Source organism: Labrus bergylta, chromosome 15, assembly GCF_963930695.1.
Source record: "Labrus bergylta chromosome 15, fLabBer1.1, whole genome shotgun sequence".
NCBI lineage: Eukaryota > Metazoa > Chordata > Actinopteri > Labriformes > Labridae > Labrus > Labrus bergylta.
The window spans coordinates 11,667,227-11,691,207 of NC_089209.1; the positions used below are offsets into that span (position 1 = coordinate 11,667,227).

The window sequence follows — 23,981 nt, forward strand, 5'->3', positions numbered from 1 at the left end:
TCTCTGTCTGTCTGTCTCTCTCTCTCTCTCTTTGTCTCTCTCTCTCTCTCTGTCTGTCTGTCTCTCTCTCTCTCTTTGTCTCTCTCTCTCTCTGTCTGTCTGTCTCTCTCTCTCTCTCTTTGTCTCTCTCTCTTTGTCTCTCTCTCTCTGTCTCTCTCTGTCTCTCTCTCTGTCTCTCTCTCTCTCTCTTTGTCTCTCTCTCTCTCTCTTTGTCTCTCTCTCTCTGTCTCTCTCTGTCTCTCTCTCTGTCTCTCTCTCTCTCTCTCTTTGTCTCTCTCTCTGTCTCTCTCTCTTTGTCTCTCTCTCTCTCTTTCTCTATGTCTCTCTCTCTGTCTCTCTGTCTCTGTCTCTCTCTCTCTCTCTCTCTCTCTGTCTCTCTCTTTGTCTCTCTCTCTCTGTCTCTCTCTCTTTCTCTGTCCGTGGTGCTGAACTCTGATCACGTGACCCACCTGCTGTGTGTTGCCTGGGTGCTTCCGCCCCCTCGTCATTTTTTTTTTTCCACGGCGTTTTTTTTGTTTATTTGAAGCGACACAAACAAAACAGCTTCGTTTGCTCTTTCAATCAAATAGCGTAACAATACGTACAGATTATTGTTCTGTTCCCTGGAGGCCGCGGATCGGTTATACATCGCCATTTTCTGCCGTCAAAGGGGGCTCCATGTAATCATGGACAACGACTACTCGTCCAGCCTGGAAAACCCTCTGTACAGCGAGCTGAAATATTTCTGCAGGAAGATACAGGAGGCCTACAACGAGTTAAAGGAGGATTTGACACCTTACAGAGATGATCGCTTTTACAGGTAGGCCTATGTCTTTTTTTTTTTGATCTGATAGCTCAAATGAAACTCATTCTCCTGCTGCATTAAACATCACAGCTATTTTTGGCATTGCATAATGTGAATTATAATTTAACAATGTGCACTTTAAGACACACCTGGTAGCATCATGCGCCGTTGAGTTACGATGGCAGATGCAGACAAGAGGTGTTCAAAACAACGATTCTCCTGGTAATGATGACAATGTGTCGTATTAAAGCGTTTTGTAACCTATTTCAGATGATAGAGCAATATTCAAACCCTGAAACAAAACGAGATGGTTCATCTCAAGGGGTAATTCATCAAATAAACACAATTTCTTACAATACCAAGAGGGGGAAATGCAAATATTTCTTTCTTGTATTATTTAAACAAGGAATATGTCACAATAGTCAACCAGTGCTGTCTTGTATCAAAAGGTTATTTAACCTACAAAGGCTTTATGTCTGAGTCCAAATAGTAAAGAAACACCATTTTTCCTCTTAATAATTTGAATATTGTAGTTCAAAATTAAATAAATAAATTAAGACCCCTATAATAATAATAATAATAATAATAATAATAATAATAATAATAATAATAATAATTATTATTATTATTATTATTATTATTTAACCAGATAAAGAACCCATTGAGATCAGGGTGACCTGGCCAAGAGGTCAAAAGAACAGTTACAATGAAGTGACAGTATAGCTTAACAACATAGTGTTTTCAGTAAAAAAAATAAAATAAATAAATAAGTGTGGGAGCTGTGACACAACAATAAAACAACAATTTTTAAGATTTTTAAAAACACAGGCACTGTTCAAGGGTCTCAGGCTGTCTGTCCCTCAGGACAGAACGGAAAGTGGAATAAGTTCCGGGAGTTTTAATTCAGTCTGTAGAGTTTTCCCTGCCAAAGCTGAAAGCTCTTTTTTTCCTAATTCAGTTCTTAACCGAGGAACCATTGCTCTTTAGTGAGGAAAAAAAAAAGAGTCGTTAGAAATTAAAAGTGCATGTTTGTTTGCGGTGCAGTCGAGCTACACATGCGCAAAGTTTCCTCTCGTTAACTCTGGATTTTAAAAAAGCTGCAGACTTCACACTCCTGCACCCGTGTTCTCAATGATACATAAAAATATATTCTGTATATTCGTTTAACTCTGTAGCGTGTAAGACAGGTTTAAACACCAAACAGACACGTACATCTAGAAAAAGGTGCTGGGAAAAGGGGGGGGGGAGGAGGAAGCGCGGATGGTCTGCCCCTTTCTTTTCTGTCACGTGACCACGGCCATTCGATGACGTAGCGTTCCGGTTGTCGCAGAGTTATGTTGTTGATACACGGATGTGGACTCGCTACGAAAATTTAACCTTTTTTCCCGGCACCTAGACTGCGAACCGCAAGAAATGGAGCTGTAAGTGTATGGTGTCGTCAGAATACAGGATCTGGGCATGTCGCTGATGTTTAAATATGTAGAAAGTTATGCTAAACCAGTGTGTGCGGGTTTTTTTTTCCTTTTCTTCCTGCCATCTGTTACTGCTAGCACACCTTAGCACGTACGCTAGCAGTGTAAACATATGAGGCAGTGGCTCTGGTCTTTAATGGCATAAACCACAAAACAAATATCACACACGTCGTTACTTTCTGCCTTACACCCTGTGTTTCTGTCAGCTCTGATGAATTTCTCTCTTTCAGATTGGCCCCCATGCGGCTCTATACGCTGTCGAAAAGGCATTTTGTCCTGGTGTTTGTGTTGTTCCTGATCTGCTTTGGCGTCACAGTCTTCATTGGTATTGCAGGTGAAGATGAGACACATTTTTACCCCCAAGCTGGTTGTTGGTTCGACGAGTCATTCTTGTTATTTCCCTGATCGCAACACCACTTCTAGATCTGTCCATGTCATTTTGACATCCAGATGAAGGCTGCTTTTCTGCATCTCTTGTTAACCTTGTAGACATGAGAGTGTTACTGTATTTTCACTGTTACAATTGTGACTCAATTTTCTCAGCTTCAGCACACTTGCACACATTTAACACCCCCCCCCCCCCCCCTTTGAATACTCTACCCACCATAGTGCCTGTATATATTTAAGGGCACGCTTATCCACATTTCAGAACAATCAAATCGAGTACTTTAACTGTATTGTGAAAGATAATTTGACAGGATAGCTGCTATTTTCTAAAAACGACATGCAGCCTAAGTAATGACTGAGCTATAAGCAAATATGTTTTTTTTTTTTAGGTAAGGAAGTCTTCTTCTTTTAAAGCACTTACACAAGGCATGTAGGCTGCAAATACATTCTGCTTAGGTACATTTTTGGCACTCAGATAGCAGAGTGTGTTTCTGTGTGAAGTCAATGAAGGTTTACTTTTTCTTGGGGGTGCTAAATAATGAAAATGTTTCCTTATTTCTACAGGGCCTAAAATCCTTTTTGAGCAAGAGCACAATGGTGATCACATGCTTGTCAAAAACGGCTCAATTAAGGTGAGAAGAGCAGAGAGCAGTGCCGTTTGACATGCATGTAACAGATACTTGCGAAATGTAACCTCCTTACTAGCAATTTACTGATAGAAACGTACCTACAATTATTTTTATTTGACTCACTTTGCAGTTCTCACCACTATCACTATACTCTTAATTTGACTTTGCCGTCTTGTGTTTGGAGTCAGTTTTAGGTTTTGTGCTGCCACTAGGCAAAGACGCCTTCTCACTGGAATAAAGTTTGTTGTGTTGTACCTTTTTTTTTTTTTTTTAATAACTTATGTTGTCTTTCATGATATGTTTTCAGACTGGGCCTTTTAATCTAGTTTCTACTCCCCTCTCTACCTACAACCAGCAGCTATGGCTCACTTGTCTGATGCAGGCTGAACACAGCAACAGTAAGTCCATAACAATTGTGTGCCATGATAGAAATAAAGCTTTATCTTTGAATATTTAGTAGCCATACGTGTCTGTGGTTAATAACATGTTGTCATTGCTCTCCTTCTCAGTCGGAGACTTCCAGCAGCCTTTGGAGATCTTTGTAGAGCTAAAGGGAGTAATGTCGGATGCCAGCGTGATGCCCATCAACAAGGTGCAACAGAAATCCCGAATGCTACACTGCGGGGCTGTAAGTGTCAATCATCAACACATCTGCCTTTTTCTGTCTCTGACTAAGGATTTACAAAGTCAAGTCTTATTGGTCAGATCTTGCCTTGTCATCAACTGATTGTCAGAGGTTTTTGTTGTTGTTGTTTTTTTGCACTCATTGATCCATATTCTCATTTGATAAAGAGATAAACCACGTAATTAAACAATTTGTCTCCTTGACTTGGAATAACAATTTATTCTATGATAGGACTTGATCCACCCTTTTTCTCCCTCATTACGTCTGCACTATGGTGACCCTAACAATATAATAATAATAATAAGATTGATAGGTTTGATTTTCACAATGCTTCGTAACTGAAAGAAGCAGGACTAAACCAGCAAATCACCCTGGGGTAACATGGAGTAAGATCAGGACTGGACCCAGAATTGACCCTTGTGGGACTCCACATAACATGGGAGCAGAGGAGGACACAATATTTTAAATGTTAACAATGAAATGTCTGTCAAACCAGTATGAAATAAACAATTTTAGTGCAATACCAGAGATGCCACCCAATTAACTAAACGGTCAATTAAAATTGCATGATCAACGGTATCAAAGGCAGCCGAAAGGTCTAATAAAACTAAGATGAAGAATTCAAAAATATATACGGCGTATGATTTCGATTGAGAGCCCGAGGTTGAAAGGCAGTGCCTGCGCCTGTTCTGATATATCTATACACGACCAATTGCATGGGACTGAATATAGCTGTAATGTAATGATCCTTGTTTTGTAAGCGGGTGTGAGTTTGGCAGTCAAACGAGGCTCTTTTGAAAGAATCAACAAATCTTTGACTATTTGGGGTCACCCCTACTGAACACTGTATGCTAGATTTGTATTAATCATCTTAAAGCATCAGCAACAGTTTGAACGGAGGTGAGTTAGTTACCGACTTTGATCGTCATAATGAAGTCCATTTTGTTTTTGTTGTTTTGTCTTTGCTTACAGAAATGTGATGAGATCATTGTGCTCCATCTGGGCTACCTAAACTACACCCAGTATAAAGTTTTGGTCAGCTTCAAAGGCCTTGAAAATATTACATATGAGATCAAGGTTAAGTTTGTGGTAAGTGAGTGACAAACATCTGCAGGATTTTTCCATTTGGAGAAATAAATTAACTCTGGGATATTTGTCTTTTTGTTGCTGCACTGCATATTTTAGCTCAATGATCAGTTTTTTTTTTTTTTTTCTCCCTCAGTGGAAAACATACAACCCCACCTTCTCACAGGTGGAGATCTGGTTCCGGTTTGTCTTTGTGGTGTTGACCTTCATGGTGACGGTAAGAGCACAGATTAGATGTTACATTTCAAATGATTTGGCCAATCTGTGTAAAATATTAGAGACCCAGAACTCCCCTTTAATTTAGTGCAGGACTGACATTATTTTCTGCATGTTTTTCCCCAGTGTATGTTTGCACACTCACTGAGGAAGTTTTCCATGAGGGACTGGGGCATTGAGCAGAAGTGGATGTCCATCCTGCTCCCTTTGTTGCTTCTCTACAATGGTGAGTTTACCCAGAATGTCACATTTTTAAAATCCAGAGGCAACTGCAATTACTGCATGTCTTGCCAATTTAATACTTATCTGCTGATTTGGATGTCAGGTGTGTTGCTTATTGAGTTTCCTTGTTTAGTTTCGTTTGCTTTTATTTATTTATTTTTGCAGATCCTTTTTTTCCGCTGTCATTCCTGGTGAACAGTTGGTTTCCAGGGACGTTGGATGCTTTCTTCCAGGCTCTCTTCCTGTGTGCCCTGCTGCTCTTCTGGCTCTGTGTCTATCACGGCATCAGAGTTCAGGTGGGTCCAGTATCCAACCTTTGTGTTTATGTTTATATAGTGCAGGACAATAATGCACATAACGCATGCAACACATGATGACATGACGATAAATCTCACAAGATATAGAGAAAAAGGGAAGATATACGCTACAAATAAAAATCCTACAGGCAACATTCATTTAGAACAATCTCATAAGTAATTAAAATGATAAGATAAAAGTAAACTAGTTGCATTAACATAACTGAATTATAAAGAGGAAATTAGATATTTACAGGGTTATGTTGTTTTAAAGATTTAAAGATTATTTCTCCTTTTAAAAAAAATGTCATTATGATTTTTTTTTTCATGTTTTCTGTTCTTTCCACAGGGTGAGAGGAAATGTCTGACTTTCTACCTGCCTAAGCTGATCATCGTAGGTCTCCTGTGGCTCTCAGCGGTTACACTGGGCATATGGCAAACGTAAGACCCACAAAAAACAGCCTCATTTAAACTCTGAATTACTACAGGACTGGATTTATCAACTGTCTGTGACTGAATTTGCAGGGTTAATGAACTACAAGACCCTACCTATCTGTATAAAGTGGACATAATTAACTTTCAGGTAAGAGTTTAACATCAATTTTAGCTAGGACTGGATGAACAATGTCTTCATTTCCTTGGCAGTTCAATAAAATCTCATGTTTTTCCCAACAGGGCATGAAGGTCTTCTTCCTGATTGTCATCATCTTCTACATCCTCTACCTGATCTTCCTGATTGTCAGAGCTTGTTCAGAACTCAAAAACATGCCTTACTCAGGTACCACAGCTCACTACACATGTCTGTATTTGATTCAAGTCAAATGTATTTTGCAGTAAGAATATTATGCGTTGTTTTTTTCTTTCCTTTAGATCTGCGGCTCAGGTTTTTGACAGCACTGACATTTGTGGTTCTTGTTATAAGGTGTGTTTTGAGTTTTACTAAAATCTAAAATGACACTGATAGTTTTGCTTGAAGTTTAATTTGATCGTTTTGTTCTTTTTGCTCCTCCAGCATGGTTATTCTCTACCTGAGGTTTGGTGCCAAGGCCCTCCAAGATAATTTTGTTCCTGAACTGTCTACTCATTACCAAAACTATATCCTTTTAAACCATGTTTCATATTGACTATGATTAAGCATGTGAGAGAGGTCATGTTGGAATGGTCTTTTAATAGTGACAAATGATTCCTTAACTCCAGACTTACCAGCTGAATTTCTGTCATTCTACGGCCTACTAAACTTTTACTTGTACACATTAGCGTTTGTGTATTCCCCCTCCAAAAATGCTATTTATGGTAGGTAACACAGCACAGTTGCAATGCATTTGATAAAGAATGCATTTATTAAACTAACTATATTTATTTAATTTCCCAGACTCCCAGCTGAAGGATAATCCAGCTTTCTCCATGCTAAATGACTCAGATGATGAAGTAATTTACGGGTAGGAGTTTGTTCACTTTAACTGTTTCAGTCAATTACTGCTCTGTACAGTTTTTGGTCAGATATTTTCAGTGGGAATTGAAATAAACCTTACATGTTTTTCTTTGTATTTGTATAGGAGTGATTATGAGGACATGCCTTTACAAAACGGACGTGCAATCAAAGCAACCGCCAAGTACCAGGATGAGAGTGACAGCGACTGATAGAATCTCCAACCTGTTTGGCCATCTCTTTTGTGTCCCTGCATTATTACACAACACTTAAAAACTACTGTATTGTGTGTATGTGTAAATAAGGAGTATTTACATTGTTAAAGCGTAAGTGTACATAAATATATTTTTAAAAAAGGAGAAGCTCCATGTCAACTGAATGTACTGTACTTTTACAAAAAGTTAAGGCAGGTAGCCTCTCGTTTTTTCTTCATTGTTTTTGTTTGGACTTTGTAACAAAAGGGAAACAAACACTGATGTTGATTTTTTTTTTTTTTTTTACCAGATTGTTAACTTTTTTTCTTTATAACTAACTAAAATCATTTCTGTAAAGTCGATAGGAAAAGTGCTAATATTAATTGGGTTTTTTGTGAAATCAATGTTATTTTTAATGCTTTGTGTTGAACCACTGTTGTCCCTCTATTCTTGCACTGGGTTGTTCTGCCATGTCTTTCTGCTCTCTGATTGTCTGAGGTGAATGAAACTGTTTGTATCTTGCCAAAGCCTCTTGACATTATGCTTGAGGTAGAAAGTAAGGAAATACTCTGCTGCACTGGACTCTTTAATGGTGCATTGTGAATCCTCATCTCTGACATGAGTGATGAACAGGAAATCCAAGTGCCAAAGCATTACTGGCTAAGACATGTCAAGTTTTGAAACATTCATGATAATACAGAGAACCATTATTTGAGTTCTTGCCACTGATCTATTAACAATCCTCTTCTTTCTGAAGCAGCTTTGTAATTGCACTTGCTTAATAATTGTAATTTTGCCAAAAAAAGTGATAACATTTGGTACACTATTATATGACTGCCAGGATGGATGAAGACGTGTGTGAATTTTACACAGCTTTATGTAAATAGACTCAATCTTGTGAAACATTTCTTATTCCAGCATGTTTAGTTGTATCATTTGCAAAACATGTTTTGCCTTATGTAAGATATATAACTTTATGTAATCATGTTTTTCAGCTGTATTACTTAATAATGCCAACAATGTGAGACTTGCTGCCCTCAAAGCCAAAACAAATGTTCTTCTATTATTTACAGATATCTCAACATGTACACTTATCAAGATGGTGCCTTGTCTTTACCACTTTTCTTTATTTGGAATAAGCAGCAGTCTCCAGTGTGTAAATGCTTTGACATAAATGTACATTTTCAAGTGAGTCTGTGTGAATGTAAGTGATGATCACTGGAGGTGGTTAAATGAGATTGTTGTTGGTCGGGATGTGTTAAAAGTTTGCAATTACCATTTGCTTCATGACATCAAAGCTGTACATTGTAGCTTAATAAAGCAAAGTTTACACAGTATTGTTATGTTTTAATACATTTTGCTTTATATAAAATACAAACAAATGAAATGCAACTTAACATAACACACGCTAGTCCTCAAAAAAAAAACACAAAATCCTACATAATTCAAACTGAAGTACATTGTAGGTGGTTCAAATGGCCAGCCCGAAAACACTGACGATGCAATACATGGATTTATTCTCCCATCTCACAGCACAACTTCCTGTGGGGTATTAAATAGAATTAGTGAAAGTATTCATTTTATATTTTGATCTGACAAAATGCTACTTGTGTCTGAAAGATGTTTTATAAAAAACTGGTAGTGTCCAACCAAAGAAATAAAACTAACTATCAAATGTATCTTACTGCTATGGGCATTTCCTCTGTTAATCAACATACAAGACTTTTACCCTTTTTGTGTGGAGTTTTCTAAAGAAAAAACTCAGAACACCCTAGATCAAACAACGGCTACATACATAGGTTACAAATGGAAAAACAGAGGGTTAATTTACCATCAGTAGAGTTGTCCCAGAAGCATGTACTTGCTGTTTGCAGACCTGCTCCATTTTTCTGCATGATGATACAGGTTACTGTGGGAATTATTCATTATTAATACAAACTACAGAGTCAAAGAGTCAAACAAATATTACTGAGCCAGGGCGGGACATGCTGTACCTATATATTTGAATGGTTTCCCCAGCTTGCTGAGGTGACTGAGGCACTGCTCCACAACACTGGTGGTCCACTGGTTCACTCTACTGTGCTGATAGGCGTTTCCTCCTATGGCTGATTCTACTGACTACACAGAGAATATACAGAATATAAACTATGTTCAATTCAAAACAAGGAGTCATCTTACTTTTCTAAATTAGTACTACTACTCAAATAAGTTCATCATGTTTTTAAGAAAATAGTTTTGCCGTGTGTGTGTGTGTGATATGGGAGTCCATAGCAACCGTGGAAGTGTCCCTAGCAACCGAAAGATCGCTTAAAACAAAGCTTCAAACTAGCTCCCCCCCCCCAAAAAAAATCTACATTTTCCTGACAAACACGACGGGCGTCAAGACTGTTTTTTTGCTCACCTCTTTAATAATTTTGCTCACTTCTTCAACGACGAATGCTGTCTGTCGAAAAGAAAACAATCCTTTCAGTTTGAGCCGAGCAAGCCAACAAAGCTAAGCACTTACCTACACTCTAACCAAAACGATTTAAATCTTGAAAGATACTTTATTAATAGAGTGTAAGTAGTAATATCTGCCTGTTGTTCATAGACGAAAGAAAAACTGCAATTAATTTTCAGAAACAAAACATACCTCCTCTTCTGTCTGACCCTCGTCCATGGCTAACGCTTTCGACTTAAATTGAATTGGACTTCCGGTTGTGGTGTTTCAGAATAAGGTTTCCTACATTTCTACAGGACTCGATATCTGACCAAAAAATGTTTTTTTGTCAGACAACGAAATAAAAAAGACACGACACACTCAAAGTTTCTTCGCCCCAAGTCAGTTTACGTGTGGTGAGCAACTGTTCACCAAATACAACAAGATAAAACTTGTAAAACCACTATTTGTAATAAATAAGCTAAAATACACAGTTACTTTTTGTAAAAATTAACTGTGTAAAATTATATTTAGTTGGACTGTAAATGCTTAGACTGCTCAAATGTCCTTAATTAAACCCAGTGAATTCCATACATTAAAATAGCTAATTTTGCCATTTAAAGTTATTAATTGGCTTTTTTATGTCGAAGAATAAAAATCCTGAAATTCGCCATGAAATGTTCACATTATCTTGATAACTGATGATATTTGACTAAAGTTAACGTGAATTGCTAGTAAAATAACCGTCAAACTAAAACCCTGCAGGTTTTTTTTTTTTTAACAAAATTACCAACACCCTGATACCGCCCCTCCCCCACACCTGGTCAGGTGTAGAACATGTTATTTACCTCTAAGGGAATAATTTGCAAGTTTTCGCCAGAAAAGGCGGTCAGGCCCGGAGGACAATTTCAGGTAATCTTAAACTTTCATAAACCACTTTTAACGAGTTTTGTCTTTAATTATTGGTCTAAATCGTTTGGCTTGAAGTCTAATTTATCTGGCGACTTTCTGTCGTTTACTTGTTGTCAACACTTTTGCTGCATGGAGGGTTTGTAATACTTTGCTAGTTTACTGCAAAGCTAAAATGTCGAGGATTTAACAGCTACAGGTGTGTGCACTACAAGTTGTAGTAGAAAAAGAGTTGAAACGTCATTTTGCGAGATATATATGTCGCTGCTAAATTAGCTCTGCTTTAGTGTTAGTATCATATGTTACGAGCTTACCAAATCATTAAACGTAATAGAAATGCCCACCTGTAATTACAGTTTAAATGTCACGTAACAGCTGAAGTTGACGTTAATTTGAAAGAAAGAAAAAACTTCAATTTGTATGTATGATTTTTTTTATCCCAATTTCTATAACCCGACTCAAGTTATATCACTCTATATCAACTTATATATTTATAGTCTTTTTTTTTAATCTTTGCTGCATCCGATTTGAAATTCGAGTTCATCAAAATTACACATTACGTGTGCACTCTGGCAATATTTCAGTAATAAGATTCAACAGAAAATTTAAAACCCTGCGTGAAACCATTTACTACTCAAACCTGACTTCTACCTTTATTTTGTAAACGAAATTCCGGAAGCAGAAATAGTGCTGTTGCAGGGGTCCGATTTAACTTTTACCGGCAGTTATAGTTCAATAAGATGCATCGACTCTTTGTCGTCGATACTTTAATTTGTTTATTAATTCTATTTATACAGATACTTATTTGTGTTTGTACATGTATTCACATGCCTTTATGGTAAAAAAAGAGTGTATGAATTGACTGTACAGTTTCCGTCACAAGAGGGAGCCAGAGATTAATTTATGTTTGTTCTTAACTTGTTGAGTTAAGTAACTTAATAATCATTCTTGTTGTCATTCACAACCGAGATCCAGTAGATTAAGCCATACAGACCTATATTATACGCTTAAACCGAATAAACAAACATTAATCAATTATTCAAGTTGCAATTGCATGTTTTCGTTACACGAGGTTGTTGATCGCTTATTGGTCAATAGCTTACCACGTGACCAGAAATAACATCGAGACGAGTTCACCAATATAACGTTTTGTAAATAAAATGTGCGATCCGATGATCCGATCGGTCGTTAAACACCAGACTACACGTTTACATGTTGTTGCCTTTCTTTTGAAGGTGATAAAATATGCAACCGTGAGTGAAAGGTACAGCGCGGGGAATGACTCTCTGACTTCGCCGAATATGTGGCATCGCTTCTCGGCCTTTTGGCTAAGATCAAGTGTAGTATCTGTTCTTATCAGTTTAATATCTGATACGTCCCCTACCCGGGGACCATATATTAAATTGATTTTTGGAACTGGGAGATGGAATAGGGGCTTGCTCCGTCCACTCCACGCATCGACCTGGTATTGCAGTACCTCCAGGAACGGTGCACCCCCTCTACCTGTTGAAAATCAAAACTAATCTTTTATCCTCCATTAGTGATTCTGTGACAAATCTATATATTAGTCACTTGAAGAAGCAACAAATGGCACCTTATACGAATGTCTCTGTTTTAGGAACGATTAAAAATACTTACTCAAAGATGAATCTGATTTATGGAAACATGACTTTTACTGTCACAGAAAGTGAAACCACAGAAAACATTGTTTCCTCTGCTGTTATTTAAAATCCAGATAAAAGCTGTATATGTGGTTTCACTATATCATTTTTCTATTCCTTTTTTTCAGTGTTATTTGCTGTGAGAAAAATATAGATATACCATTTGTTAGCAGTTAATGCTAATGGTGACGTATCAGTTAATCCGACTTTGATTTGGTATTTACTCTTTTTTTTCACGTGAAGCTTATTAAAAATGGTGTTTTATTACCCGGGGACCATAAATTAAATTGATTTTTTTGAACTGGGAGATGGAATAGGGGCTTGCTCTGTCCGCTCCACGCATCGACCTGGTATTGCAGTACTTCCAGGAACGGTGCACCCCCCCCTCTTTTTGAAAAGTAAAGTGGTCATATCAGAACTATATATATATATGTATATGTATATGTATATGTATATGTATATGTATATGTATATATATATATATATGTATATGTGAACATTAGAGGAAAGATTTACTCCTGGTGATCAGTGACTGTACGGATATGGCCATTGTGAATGCATGAACTGTTTGAAATAGTTAGACAACAAACGAGTAACTACCATGTAAGGAAAAGAAGTTGTACAATATTTATGCCATGTGTTGTGTTCACTGACCTCTCATCATATGGGGAATTGATGCAGAATCAATCTATGCTGTCAATGTAGTTATTTATCTCATATTGCCAGTTTATATCAATTTGTTTTGCTTGACTTTATTAATTTACTCTTCCATCAATTCCCCAATATTGAAACTAAACTGTTTGAGAAGGCTTATATGTTTGAAGGCTCAATGTGTTGTCAGTTTATTTCTTCTTCTTCTTATTATTATTATTATCAATGTGTGGAGAATCCTGCTCGAATTTACAATGATTACAGTGAATTCTCAAGTCATAAAGTGAATGATTGTATGGTTGAGTACAGGACAGGCTGGTTTGAGACACCGCATCAGAATGAGTCACGTCTGGATCACTTGCGCACTAGCCCCCTTTCTCTACCTCTCCTCAACGCATCAGTAAATACACACGTGCATTTGGGGCAGGTGTACGGTGAATAGCGGAGGCAAATGTTTATTAATTCAGTGTTTACTGAACAGAGTATAAATGGTCAGCCCTGGTATAGTTGCCAACCATTTAAGCATCTTTTATTTCCTTTATCCGGATAAGATAGCCGTCTGTGATCAATAAACTAGTGGACAATCTAACTTTTCTCTGCACTTCCCTCATACAGGATGATGTGTTGCCAGCCCACCCAGTATAGTGTCTGTAACATAGTCTGCATCCTATACTGTTTGGATTGTTTCGATACCCTAAACATCATTAACTAGGCTCCGCAATGGAACCGCAAGAAACATTTCACGAGTTGTGTTGTTTCTGCTGCAATAGATCACACACACACACACACACACACACACACACACACACACACACACACACACACACACACACACACACACACACAGGTACAGAGACAAGGTAGGAGGCAAGGTGGGACGAGCTGTGTGTATTAAGATGGAGTGGTGTTTGTTTGTGCACAGAACTGAAGGGTAGCTGTTTGTGAATACTCTAAGTCTAAAACAATATGCCGAATAAAGCACAGTTAACAAAATGTTTAGTCTGTGCTGTTATAAATAGGGAAATGTAGCTTATTTCCTCAATGATTTTTCCATATCTACCTTATTTGTTTAATGGCCATACTGTAATTATTGGCATGCGCAACCAACCAACTTCATGGGGAAAAGGCGTGTGTGTGCGTGTGCGTGTGTGTATATATATATTTATTGTTTAACCAGAAAAACACTTGTTGATATTAAATAGCTCTTTCCAAAAGTCCTGGCCAAGACAGTCAGTGGCACCATTAAAAAAGTTTCTGACAAACAATGAGCAGCCACACAAACTAAAGGCAGGAAAGGCGATACAGGCTTTTTTTCACACCAAATTAGCTTTATGATTAATTGAATCGATGTTCTCTTCTTCTTAGAGAAAGTATGTATACATGACTTACGAAAGAAAGTTTTGCTTTTATTTTATTGACACAATTCAACAAAAGTAAACTTCATTTCCCTTCAGGAATGAAGAATGTGAACAACACCAACCCAAGGGAAGCAGTGGTTCAAGGGAAAAGGTTGATTAAGACTTTTGAAAATCTTGATTTTCCAGAACCCAATTTTTTTGATAAAATTGATTCATCCCCCGGGGCCTAAATGTCTGAATTAATACATATACACCAAACTACTGAAAAACAAGATAAACATGTGCTGCAAGTCTTCCTATGACATTCAGAAAGAGAGTCAGAAGATATATGATCAATACAGCACCTCTTCTTGAAGAACATGGACACCATGGACACAATTAGTGATACAGAAGAAAACACAAGAAATGTTTGAATAGTAAGCCCAAAGCTTTTCTTTTAAATAACAGCAGAAAATAAAGAACAGGGGGGGGGGGGGAAGCTTTGCATATTCTTTTTCAAAAACAATGTGCAAGAGGGAAATAAACAAAAATCCTGGACTTAAAGGGAATACTGAATTTTATTGAGCTGTCTAGGCGCGTCTTTAGGTCGCAAGCTTTTCCAAGGAACAATATCGAATCAAAGAAGAAAACAAGTTCAGAGAATGTTTAAGCAAATAAAACGAGCTGGAAATAAAACATTTTAGGATAAAGGAGCTCCATGCTGCTTAGGAGAAATAGTATTAGGCAAAGATGAACTCAAGAGTTCTGTTAGTCGTTTAGGGATGTGGTAGGAAATCAGTTACAAGGAGTATCTTGTCAGATGATGTGGGGCAAAATGATTAGAAGCACATGTCAGGGAGTGGTACTCCTATTTTAAAATTACCCACCGTTTACATTCATGAACAGGCTTCTGACACGACTGCATGGACGTCAAAATCTTGAGATATTACTTATCGCTTATTAACAGCCATGTTCATTGTATGTGTAAGTTAAAGTTAATCATATACCTTCTTATCTACTGCACAAAATGATCAATGCAACAAATATGTAGCAATTGCTTGATGTAGTCTGTAGTTAAAACCCTGCAAACCATATTCATACAAGACAGTTCAAAAATAGTTTCTTTTATTGAGGTGAGTGTTACTTCTGCGTGATGGTAAATGAGTTTTGGTCCATTAACTCGCCAACTCTCTCCTGCAGGGTCTGAACCACCTCTGCCAGGATAAAGACGTGTGTGTCATCAAGGTCCTTCAGGATGAACTTCTTCCCCAGGGCCATTTTTTCATCCAGGTAGAGGAGGAACTGTTTCATGGCAGGATCACTGGTGAGCAGAGGACACAAGAAGTTGTCACCTTGCATGCAATGTTTAGATGATTGTTACCCAAATATACCTGATGGAAATAGAGTGATTTGTAGGTAGACGTCAGTAAAATGATCCTCACCATTCAACAAGAACTCCTTTGTGTACGTTGACCATTTTGGCAGGTTCAGAGAAATCGGCGTTTCAAGTCTTTGTTCAAACCTGCAGCAAATAGGCGTAGTGTGACTTTACTGTAAACAGAAGAAGTAAAACAAACACCCCGCTCATATAAATATCGTCCATTTCGATGCAGAATTTTTATGTTGTTGTTGTGAAGTTAGCAAAGAAACACAGTTGAGTATGAGCATGTTTAGCTTGCTGTCGCCAACTTAAATTCAGAGACAGCATACATAACAACAACAACAACAACAGAGGAATTCAAAGTAGCAAGACTTCTGAAAGAGTAAAAACACAAGACGGCATTGAAAGAAGTAGTTTGGTTAGAATTTCACCAACCTGATGCCTCTGGTTTCTTCCTTATACGCTAACTGTGATAGCACCATAGAATTAGCGCTGAGGGGGTTGTCGTGCGGTGTGCGCATGCGCAAAGGGTCAAAAGTATTCTTCCCAAGATTTGCGCATGCTCATTAACCTACTTTACTTTAACCTGTTTGTATCAGAAATCATGCAGGAGGAAACCATGTGTTTAAGACTTAACTGCTCAGTATAATACACAATAAATAGTCTCATGTATTAAAGTATAAATTACTCATTTGGGCTTTGAGAAAAAAAATAAACTGCAGTGTGTAGACAATTCATATTAAACCTTTAAGTCTTTTTTTTTTATTATTATTAAATGTTAGCTTTGCTATTGGCAATTTGGACGACAAATACATAAGAGTCCAACTGCTGGATTAGGATCAAAAATATAAATAAAGCAACCTGAGTCCAGAACACATATTTTTACACGTCCATTCGAGGTAAGGTTTGGAAAGGAATATGTTGTGAGTGACATAATGACTTTCATACTGTACATGTAATAAAATACATAAATACATATACATTAAAAAAAAAAAAAATCATTGTTCTCTTCAAAAACACTGCGGAACATGAGCGGCAATGACATGCCATAGATGTTAGTACATATAGTATTAGCATTATCAACCACATGTGAAGCTCGCACGACCACGATGACGCCGATCTTCACAATTTACTGTAAATCATTTTTAAAACTACTGACTTGTGAAGAACAAACTAAGAACTCTGGTCTCTTTCATCACAAGTGACAAATCTTCACAGAAATCAATGTGTAAAACAAATTTAATTTAATTCCCCTAATTTTACTGTTACTTTTGGGGTGGCTGAGTTGTTGCCTCTCAACCGGAAGGTCGAGGGTTCGATCCCCAGCTGAGCGATATGTCCAATGTGTCCTTGGGCAAGACACATAACCCTGAATTGCTCCCGCTGCTTCAGTTGGTGGTGTATGAATGGGATTAGTTACTTCTGATGGATGATTCTACATAGCGATCACTACCATCAGTGTGTGAATGTGTAGATGTGACATGCAGTGTAAAAGCGCTTTGAGTAGTCGGAAGACTAGAAAAGCGCGATATAAGCTCAAGTCCATTTACTTCTATCACATCAGCGGTTGTTTTTGTAAATGTGTAACACAGAATTATTTTTCTAATCTGTTTGGTGTCAGGAAAGTGACTGCTATCCACCCTTTCAAGTATACAGTAGGTCATATTAGTGCGATGACGTTCAAGTATTCAATCAGTGGCTGATGTAGCTCTGCAGTGCTTCCTGGATAAACTGGAGACTTCGCTTGTACAGAAAGGAGTCCTTCTTCTCTGGTTTACAGATGTTGAGATGATCTACGTCAACCTTGATGAGCTCCCCGATGCCAAGACCTGAAACAAAACCGCAGCAGGCTCAATGTTACGAGCTGAAGATGTGACTTAACAGTCTATTTGCAGATTCATATATAAGCTATAAATGACAGATTTCTTATTTTCCATGTTCCACATTATGACATACTTGCTGACTGTGTAGGTACCACCAGTATCTTGATCATGGGACCAATGTTTGTCGGCAGCGTCTCTGTGAAGCTCAGCACCTTGATTTCCTTTTCTCTGGCCATGTTCAGGAAGTTCTCGTTTAGGTCACGCAGTGCTGGCGAATCTTAATACATGTTATAATGGATAATTACTCAGTAGATATAGAACTATTTATTTGAAAAGAAACAAGTGTTAGAGCTCAGAGTTGATTTCATTTGCTTACCTTTACAAAGTTCTCTAACTTCTACAGAGGGGAAGAGGAGATATCTGACATTGACTGAGTATTCTGCCATGAAGGTGCCATGGTGAGGAACACTATAGAACAAAATGCCCTTTGTGTTCTTTAACAGTCCATGCATATCAGGGTCATCTACAGCATCCAGGAGCATTTTCTTCACAAGCAACCCTGATGGAGAAATCAAACACAAGGGGATACAGACACACAAAGTGAAAATGATAATCAGCCATATAAAATGTCATGCTGACACAGGAAAGTGTTAGCTATTTGTTTTTCATGTCGCATTCAAGGGATTCAAATCTGGAGTACTTCAGGAAGGAAAGCTCGGACAAAATACCTCCCATACTGTGGGCCACCCAGACCACAGGCCTCTCTCCTACTCCTGCAAGCTTTAACTTCTTTAGGAGCTCTCGACTTCTGTAGGCCAACGACTTCCTGAAGAGACCAAAGCAAGGAACGAATCAGCAGTGAGATGGAGAGTGTTTCAATTGTAAATAAAACAATAAAACATTTAGTTTAAATGAGAATGGAATATCGCTTACATTTCAGGGTTGATTGTGTTGTATTAAATGAGCATAACATCACAATGATATATAACTAGGTGATACAAGTTTTTTTTTTTTTTTTTTTTTTAAATGAATGCTGTCTCTCAGTTTTCTTTACAATTTAACAACTGTCACCAGAATTGGAGAGCCCGGCAATATTCTACACTCTACATGTCTGCAAAAAAAAAAAGAAAAAAGAGCCTGAAATTGAGAAACTACAGATTCCTCACCTCTGATTCTCAACAGGACACTTGGCCATCCAATCACTGAGGTGACTGTCATACTCCACTGATAGAATTCTGAGATTTGGACAATCAGCAGCCAACCATGACTGTAAGTAAAAAAGGGGACACATTATAATAATAATTATTATAATTTATCTAAAGATTAAGCAAGATTTATTGTAAACCTCATAGTTCATTTTGCAAACCAAACACTAATGGTTCTCTTATAAAGCCAATAAGACGAAATCTAAGCATTTCATTTGTTTTTGTAGAAGGAAAATCATTCACAGAAATGTAATAGTGGTCCAATGGTTATTAAAGGAATAAATTTGATTTTGGACCTTTGGCCAGCACTCTGTGTAATTATCCTCTCCTTCTGCATCCTTCTCTTCCTCTGAAGTATCGCGGTCCTTCTGCCTCCACGTCTTAAAAGCTGCTCCGAGGATCCCATGGATGAAGAGCACGTCTGCTTTGATTGGCTGGCTGGAAATTAACATTTTTTAAATTATTATTTAAATGTTAGTTTACATATAAAAAGAAACTATGACAAAGATTAATTAAATATAGTATCAATTTAGACATCATTGTTTTCCTACTTGTCACGTGTTTGTGGGTGGAGGATATAGACACCATCCTGGTATTTCTCCTTAACTGCCTCCCTATCCAGGTTGGCCAGAGCACGCGCTGCATGAGACGCCTGCATGACATGAGGAGACTGCGTCATCTCAGCCAGGACTGAAATCCAGCCTGAAGGTGTTGTTAAGGTAAGGAAAAAAGAAACAAACACGTTTGAATCAGTTATAATCTGTTTTTTTTTTTTTTTTTTGTCAAGCTTGGTTGTTTTTAAATGTGCTTGATAAATAAAGTTAACTTGACTTAACTACAGTTAATACACTTTAGACAAACACAATACTAACAAGTGTGAATGAGAAATGTAGGTTGATTAAAAACTGTTGGGACAATAATAACAAAGACACTTGACATTTGATTGATAAGGCCTTTTTTATTGGTGATAAAGTATTCTGAAGATTTTAAAAGGCTAAGTTGCAGACTTACCAGACTGAGCTATGGCCTGGTGGATGCTCTCATTGAGGGCCAAATTTCCTATTACACGAACAATGTTCCTCTGAATCTTAAGGGAGTCTCTACGAAGCTGATAAACCCTCTGGAGCAGCTGCAGGCCCCCGTTTGAAACTATGTGTTCACAGTGGCTCTGGACCTGCAGACAAGTTGTGTTTTGGTAAATCAACGGAATCACTTACAAAAACTAACAGCTCAGCTTAGTCAGATTAACTGTCCATAACGGGTTGAAGGTTATTTCAACTGTAGGAAATCCCAAAACAGAGTTTAATTTGCAGACTTGCAAGTCCTTTGCCAACATTACCTTTGAGTGCTGTACCAGTGCTTGTAGACAGAAGGACTCCACCTTTTCAGAGGGAACAGAGGTGAGGCTCTGGGCGTAAGGCAGCCCATTACCGCCAAAACACCACAATCCACCCTACAACACAGGTTGAGAAACTTATGTATGCTTGAGGAACATAAATATCAGTTATAAATTTGAACAAAGAAAGAGCTGTTCTGCGGTTGTGTTTTGAGAAGTCACTGTGTGTAGAAATGCATGTCTACATTTCTTTCTTGAGCTCAATTACCCGTTGTGCTGCCAAGGACTGGGTACTCTCTCTGAGGGCCAGCGAGGTGAAGTACTGAACACATTTGTCTACCTCAGACTGAGGCAGAGATCCCAGAAGCTGCCTAAGTCCATCCTCTGCTGACAAACCCTGTGAAGAAGTTACCTCTTTGTTAATATCATATATACCTGTGTGATGTAAAGATAAGGCAAAGGATCATGAAACAGTAATTGCTAGTGTCCCATGTAGATTTACAAGTATACATGCAACAGCTTATCCCTTCAAACAATGTCAGATATAAATTACTTAAGAAGTAAAAGAGATGTAGAGGTATCTATGTAATCAAATATTCTACTTGCATCCTCAGTTCCAGGCAGGGCAGGTGAGCGCAAGAAGAATCGAAGGTCCACTTTAGGAGTCCGAGCCAGACCCACTGCTGTTCTCTGGTCTATAACCTGGGCTGCTGTCTGGTACTGGTAGTCTGTATTTTTAGCAACAGTTGTTAAATAATTCCACCTAAAAAACTAAGATGTATATACTTAAAACCTGAATTGATATGCATATATGTTTTTAGTTTACCATGCCAGTGGTGATTGTCTGCAAGCTCCTGTACAGCTTGGAGTCTGATGGCTTTGTTGGCTGACTGTGTCTTCTTCAGTAGGACCCATAAAGCCACCTCATGTGGGTCTGCATCCACGTGAGTAAAGTGCTCTAAAACAAACAAACAAACAAGAAACTAAACTGACCGATTGGGCCTCGACAATAACACATCATATAATGGGTGCTGCAAATATTCATTTAGGCACTATAGTACACTATACTAGCCTTTACTACGACGTGTCTACAGCATCACTAGCATGTACTATAGCTAGTACTGTAGGTTACAAACCTTGTGGTTTAAAACCATGTGGCATCAATGTGGCAGCTATTAGTCAAAAATCAGTTTGTTAGATGTGTTACTGGAATGTAATGTCATGAAAAAAATCTGTCACATATTTCTGTAATCTTAAAAAGGTATATTTAAAGATGAGTTACTAACAAAAAGACACGGTGGACAAAATAATTTAAAAAAAAAGCACTTACATATGAGTCATTGAACAATAGATGCACTTATACACCAACTATGTGACGTTCAAAACAGGATGTGTTGTTGAAAGGCAGGTGTTTCCTTGTCACACACTCCACATAAAAACGCTAGCCCAACTTTATTTCTCTGAAAAGAAATACTTTTCTTCTATAAGCAACAAATTCTGCCTTATTAACTCAGAAACACGAAGGGCTGTACCACAGTTTTCCTCTGTGCGATGTTAGTGTGGGTTTCAGTTGGACAAGGAGAGTTCAGGGATGATTTTAGTTTTCTTACCGTCTAGGGATTGCAGAAAGAGCCTTGATGACATTTCTAGAAACCGCCTTGCAGCTTTATGAAGTTCCCTCCTAGCTTTATTTGTGAGCCCTGGAAATAACACACAGTATTAAAACTAGAATACACTAGCTAATCGACTTTAAATAAACTAAAAATATAATCAACCCATACCGACATAAAAGGTGACATTTTGTAAATGGTATGGTACCAGCATAAATTCAGAGGTGAGCCTTGAACAGTGGAAGTGAGATCGGTCAACATGCGGACCATAATGCAGGCAGAAAAGATAGTCAAGAGGGGAAGGAAGGAAGGGAAGGAAGAGAACACAGCAGATGTCACCGGGCACCTGGACATGGCTAACTCGGTGCTTGTGTTCAAACAAGAAATAAATAACGCCACTCAGCATAATTCCAGATGTTTTCCAGCTGGTTTTGGAGTTAGGCCAATGTAAAAAAAAAAAAAAAAAAAAAACATCTAAAACTATATAGAAATGTAAAACGTTTTTTTTTTCTCCTTTCAGTTTTGTTAGATGTTTTCAAAGAGACACATGATCATTTCCCACTTCTGTCTAGAAGTTCTGGGCAACTGGCGGCCCCCCATCAACCCTCAAGGTGGCCCTCAGGTCAATTTTTACACATCAATTAATCGGGAACATGAAGAAAACATGACTAAACCTGCCATGAAATCATGAAAGCCAGAAGTATGTCCATAATAATATTGAGTTAAATTGACTGTAATCGTTTTTTTTGTATCCTACAATTTGGCCCCTCTGGCAGTGAGAATTAAATGAATGTGGCCCTTGCTGTGACCAAAGTTGCCCGTCCCTGCCTGGTCTAGATGAATGACATGAAGTACCTGCAGTAAGGTTATCCTTTTCATCTGAAGGCGTGGCTCTCAGATAAATGTAAGACTTGTACTTTTCTTGAAGAATAGCACTGGTGTCAATGGTCACAGCCTTGTCCAAGGCCACCATTTCATAGGTGATAAACAGACAGCCACTGTAAAAAAAAAAAAAAAAAAAGGTAATAAATAAGCTGTAGCACATAGAGTGATATATATAAATTGTTTTACACAAATCTGCAGCTGCCACATGTGACCATTGAAAACATGGATTATAAAGGCATGCATGTAAAAGTTTAATTTACCCCAAGACAATGGCACCAGTTACTTTAGCCACCTTCCCTGAAATGCAGCAACAAACAAATGTGTTTTTAGATAATAGAGATTGAAAAGAAAAAGTAAAACAGGCTGAATCTTTTGAGTTTGCTGTCACAAAGTGTAGTGCACATATAACTTTACTGAAATCTTTCCACTGAAGCACTTTCTTCACTCCGGACGGCCCAGCTGTGCTCAGTCTCCGACAGTGGATCAGACGAAGAGCTGCCACAGACATCCTCCAGCTGCATGTAACATAACACAAGTAAGTTCAGTTACACAAGACTTTCTGCCTTTTTGTCACAACTTCGGTGTATAAGACACTAAAACTCTGCGCATCATTAAGTTTGCAAGTGTGGCCAATGTCACTTTTCCATACGCTTATTTTAAGTGAAATATAACGTCAACTAAAAGTGTTTCACGACCCAATTAAAAGTGCAAACGTTTATAAACATGTAACGATAATAAATATAATGTAAAGTCAAATAAACAAGATAACTCGGGGACTCGTTCAACGCACTGTTTTCCACCTTAGCACCCGCTAGCTCACATAGCTACATTGAACTAAGCTAGCTGAGACTGTCACGTCAACTCTCTTGTCAAGGCTGTCCGTGTTTTTCAGTTTCATGTCACGCCAAAAGAAAAAACAAACTTGTGACCCACACAGCACAGTGACATTACCTTAATTTGTTGAGAAAAGGGACCACCGTGATTATTCCCCCCCCCCCTCACCGCTATGACACTGCGACGTCCGGTGTTCGTAAACACAACATTCACGTGTCTCACAAATAATACGTCATCTACCTTCACTAGTTGTGTTTAGAAAATATTTAAAAAAAATATAAAAAACGGGTTATAGTCGTATTTAATCGTGTATACAACACGCTGTGTAATAATGTTTGTGTTGCTTTATTTTCATGTTATTTTGATGTACTTATAGGAGGCGTTTTAGCTGTTAAAGTGTCTTTGCCCTCTGAGTTTAATAATAATGATAATAATAATAACTTTATTTATAGCACCTTTCCAAAACAAGGTTTACAAAGTGCTTAACATGATAAAACAACAGAAGCATTAAGTTTTAATCATAGGACAGAAATCTCCAACATAAAAAAAACAGTAATAAAACATAATAATAAAAACAATAAGGATCACAG

The 23,981-nt window shown here is 37.9% G+C and overlaps 4 protein-coding genes, 1 non-coding gene and 1 pseudogene across 9 annotated transcripts; 3 read left to right on the forward strand and 3 right to left on the reverse strand.

Moving 5' to 3' along the window:
• Positions 1-479: 479 nt before the first annotated feature.
• Positions 480-8,677, forward strand: tmem181 (transmembrane protein 181). Of its 2 annotated transcripts, none has more exons than XM_020632889.3 (17): positions 480-799; positions 2,487-2,590; positions 3,208-3,275; positions 3,580-3,670; positions 3,782-3,900; positions 4,870-4,986; positions 5,120-5,200; positions 5,326-5,425; positions 5,587-5,717; positions 6,067-6,158; positions 6,243-6,300; positions 6,393-6,495; positions 6,588-6,639; positions 6,730-6,812; positions 6,921-7,010; positions 7,090-7,156; positions 7,274-8,677. In XM_020632889.3, exons 1-17 carry the CDS (start codon positions 666-668, stop codon positions 7,356-7,358), a joined length of 1,575 nt encoding a protein of 524 aa, XP_020488545.1. In that variant the 5' UTR covers positions 480-665; the 3' UTR covers positions 7,359-8,677. The 2 variants fall into 2 exon arrangements, with proteins under 2 accessions (XP_020488545.1, XP_020488546.1); XM_020632890.2 differs by lacking the exon at positions 480-799 and adding an exon at positions 2,069-2,205.
• dynlt1b (dynein light chain Tctex-type 1b) lies at positions 8,667-10,063 on the reverse strand. Of its 2 annotated transcripts, XM_020632891.3 has the most exons (5): positions 9,973-10,063; positions 9,742-9,783; positions 9,335-9,458; positions 9,172-9,249; positions 8,667-8,882 (listed from the first exon to the last, which is right to left on the reverse strand). In XM_020632891.3, exons 1-5 carry the CDS (start codon positions 9,997-9,999, stop codon positions 8,812-8,814), a joined length of 342 nt encoding a protein of 113 aa, XP_020488547.1. In that variant the 5' UTR covers positions 10,000-10,063; the 3' UTR covers positions 8,667-8,811. The 2 variants fall into 2 exon arrangements, with proteins under 2 accessions (XP_020488547.1, XP_029132975.1); XM_029277142.2 differs by lacking the exon at positions 9,742-9,783 and having other exon boundaries at positions 9,973-10,020.
• A 1,913-nt stretch (positions 10,064-11,976) lies between these two features.
• On the forward strand, positions 11,977-12,167 carry LOC114920253 (U2 spliceosomal RNA). The gene has a single exon (XR_003808567.1). It is a non-coding gene; the product is annotated as a U2 spliceosomal RNA (small nuclear RNA).
• Positions 12,168-12,548: 381 nt separating this feature from the next.
• LOC114919155 (U2 spliceosomal RNA) lies at positions 12,549-12,713 on the forward strand (annotated as a pseudogene).
• Positions 12,714-14,373: 1,660 nt separating this feature from the next.
• gtf2h5 (general transcription factor IIH, polypeptide 5) lies at positions 14,374-16,289 on the reverse strand. 2 transcript variants are annotated; one of them, XM_020632876.3, is made up of 3 exons: positions 16,134-16,289; positions 15,760-15,839; positions 14,374-15,638 (listed from the first exon to the last, which is right to left on the reverse strand). In XM_020632876.3, the coding sequence occupies exons 2-3, from the start codon at positions 15,792-15,794 to the stop codon at positions 15,458-15,460; spliced, it is 216 nt and encodes a 71-aa protein (XP_020488532.1). In that variant the 5' UTR covers positions 15,795-15,839; positions 16,134-16,289; the 3' UTR covers positions 14,374-15,457. The 2 variants fall into 2 exon arrangements, with proteins under 2 accessions (XP_020488532.1, XP_020488531.1); XM_020632875.3 differs by having other exon boundaries at positions 15,760-15,868.
• A 142-nt stretch (positions 16,290-16,431) lies between these two features.
• On the reverse strand, positions 16,432-23,605 carry serac1 (serine active site containing 1). 2 transcript variants are annotated; one of them, XM_020632877.3, is made up of 17 exons: positions 23,509-23,605; positions 22,972-23,072; positions 22,818-22,854; positions 22,528-22,670; positions 21,673-21,762; positions 20,889-21,020; positions 20,669-20,790; positions 20,331-20,459; positions 20,066-20,179; positions 19,738-19,900; positions 19,278-19,428; positions 19,023-19,164; positions 18,688-18,788; positions 18,250-18,347; positions 17,898-18,080; positions 17,655-17,798; positions 16,432-17,527 (listed from the first exon to the last, which is right to left on the reverse strand). In XM_020632877.3, exons 2-17 carry the CDS (start codon positions 23,063-23,065, stop codon positions 17,391-17,393), a joined length of 1,980 nt encoding a protein of 659 aa, XP_020488533.2. In that variant the 5' UTR covers positions 23,066-23,072; positions 23,509-23,605; the 3' UTR covers positions 16,432-17,390. The 2 variants fall into 2 exon arrangements, with proteins under 2 accessions (XP_020488533.2, XP_065819739.1); XM_065963667.1 differs by lacking the exon at positions 23,509-23,605 and having other exon boundaries at positions 22,818-23,065.
• Between the last annotated feature and the right edge of the window lie 376 nt (positions 23,606-23,981).

Coding starts and splice junctions, on each gene's coding strand:
- tmem181 (XM_020632889.3), top strand. CDS start 666: ATGGACAACGACTACTCGTCCAGCCTGGAAAACCCTCTGTACAGCGAG. Junction 4,987..5,119: donor AGATCAAGGTTAAGTTTGTG/GTAAGTGAGTGA, acceptor TTTCTCCCTCAG/TGGAAAACATACAACCCCAC. Junction 5,426..5,586: donor TTTGTTGCTTCTCTACAATG/GTGAGTTTACCC, acceptor TTATTTTTGCAG/ATCCTTTTTTTCCGCTGTCA.
- dynlt1b (XM_020632891.3), bottom strand. CDS start 9,999: ATGGACGAGGGTCAGACAGAAGAGGAG. Junction 9,784..9,972: donor AGGGTCAGACAGAAGAGGAG/GTATGTTTTGTT, acceptor TCTTTTCGACAG/ACAGCATTCGTCGTTGAAGA. Junction 8,883..9,171: donor CTGGGACAACTCTACTGATG/GTAAATTAACCC, acceptor AATACCCCACAG/GAAGTTGTGCTGTGAGATGG.
- gtf2h5 (XM_020632876.3), bottom strand. CDS start 15,794: ATGGTCAACGTACACAAAGGAGTTCTTGTTGAATG. Junction 15,639..15,759: donor AAAGGAGTTCTTGTTGAATG/GTGAGGATCATT, acceptor TCTGCTCACCAG/TGATCCTGCCATGAAACAGT.
- serac1 (XM_065963667.1), bottom strand. CDS start 23,065: ATGTCTGTGGCAGCTCTTCGTCTGATCCACTGTCGGAGACTGAGCACA. Junction 21,763..22,527: donor AAAGGATAACCTTACTGCAG/GTACTTCATGTC, acceptor TGTTATTTCCAG/GGCTCACAAATAAAGCTAGG. Junction 18,081..18,249: donor GGTGGCCCACAGTATGGGAG/GTATTTTGTCCG, acceptor TTTCTCCATCAG/GGTTGCTTGTGAAGAAAATG.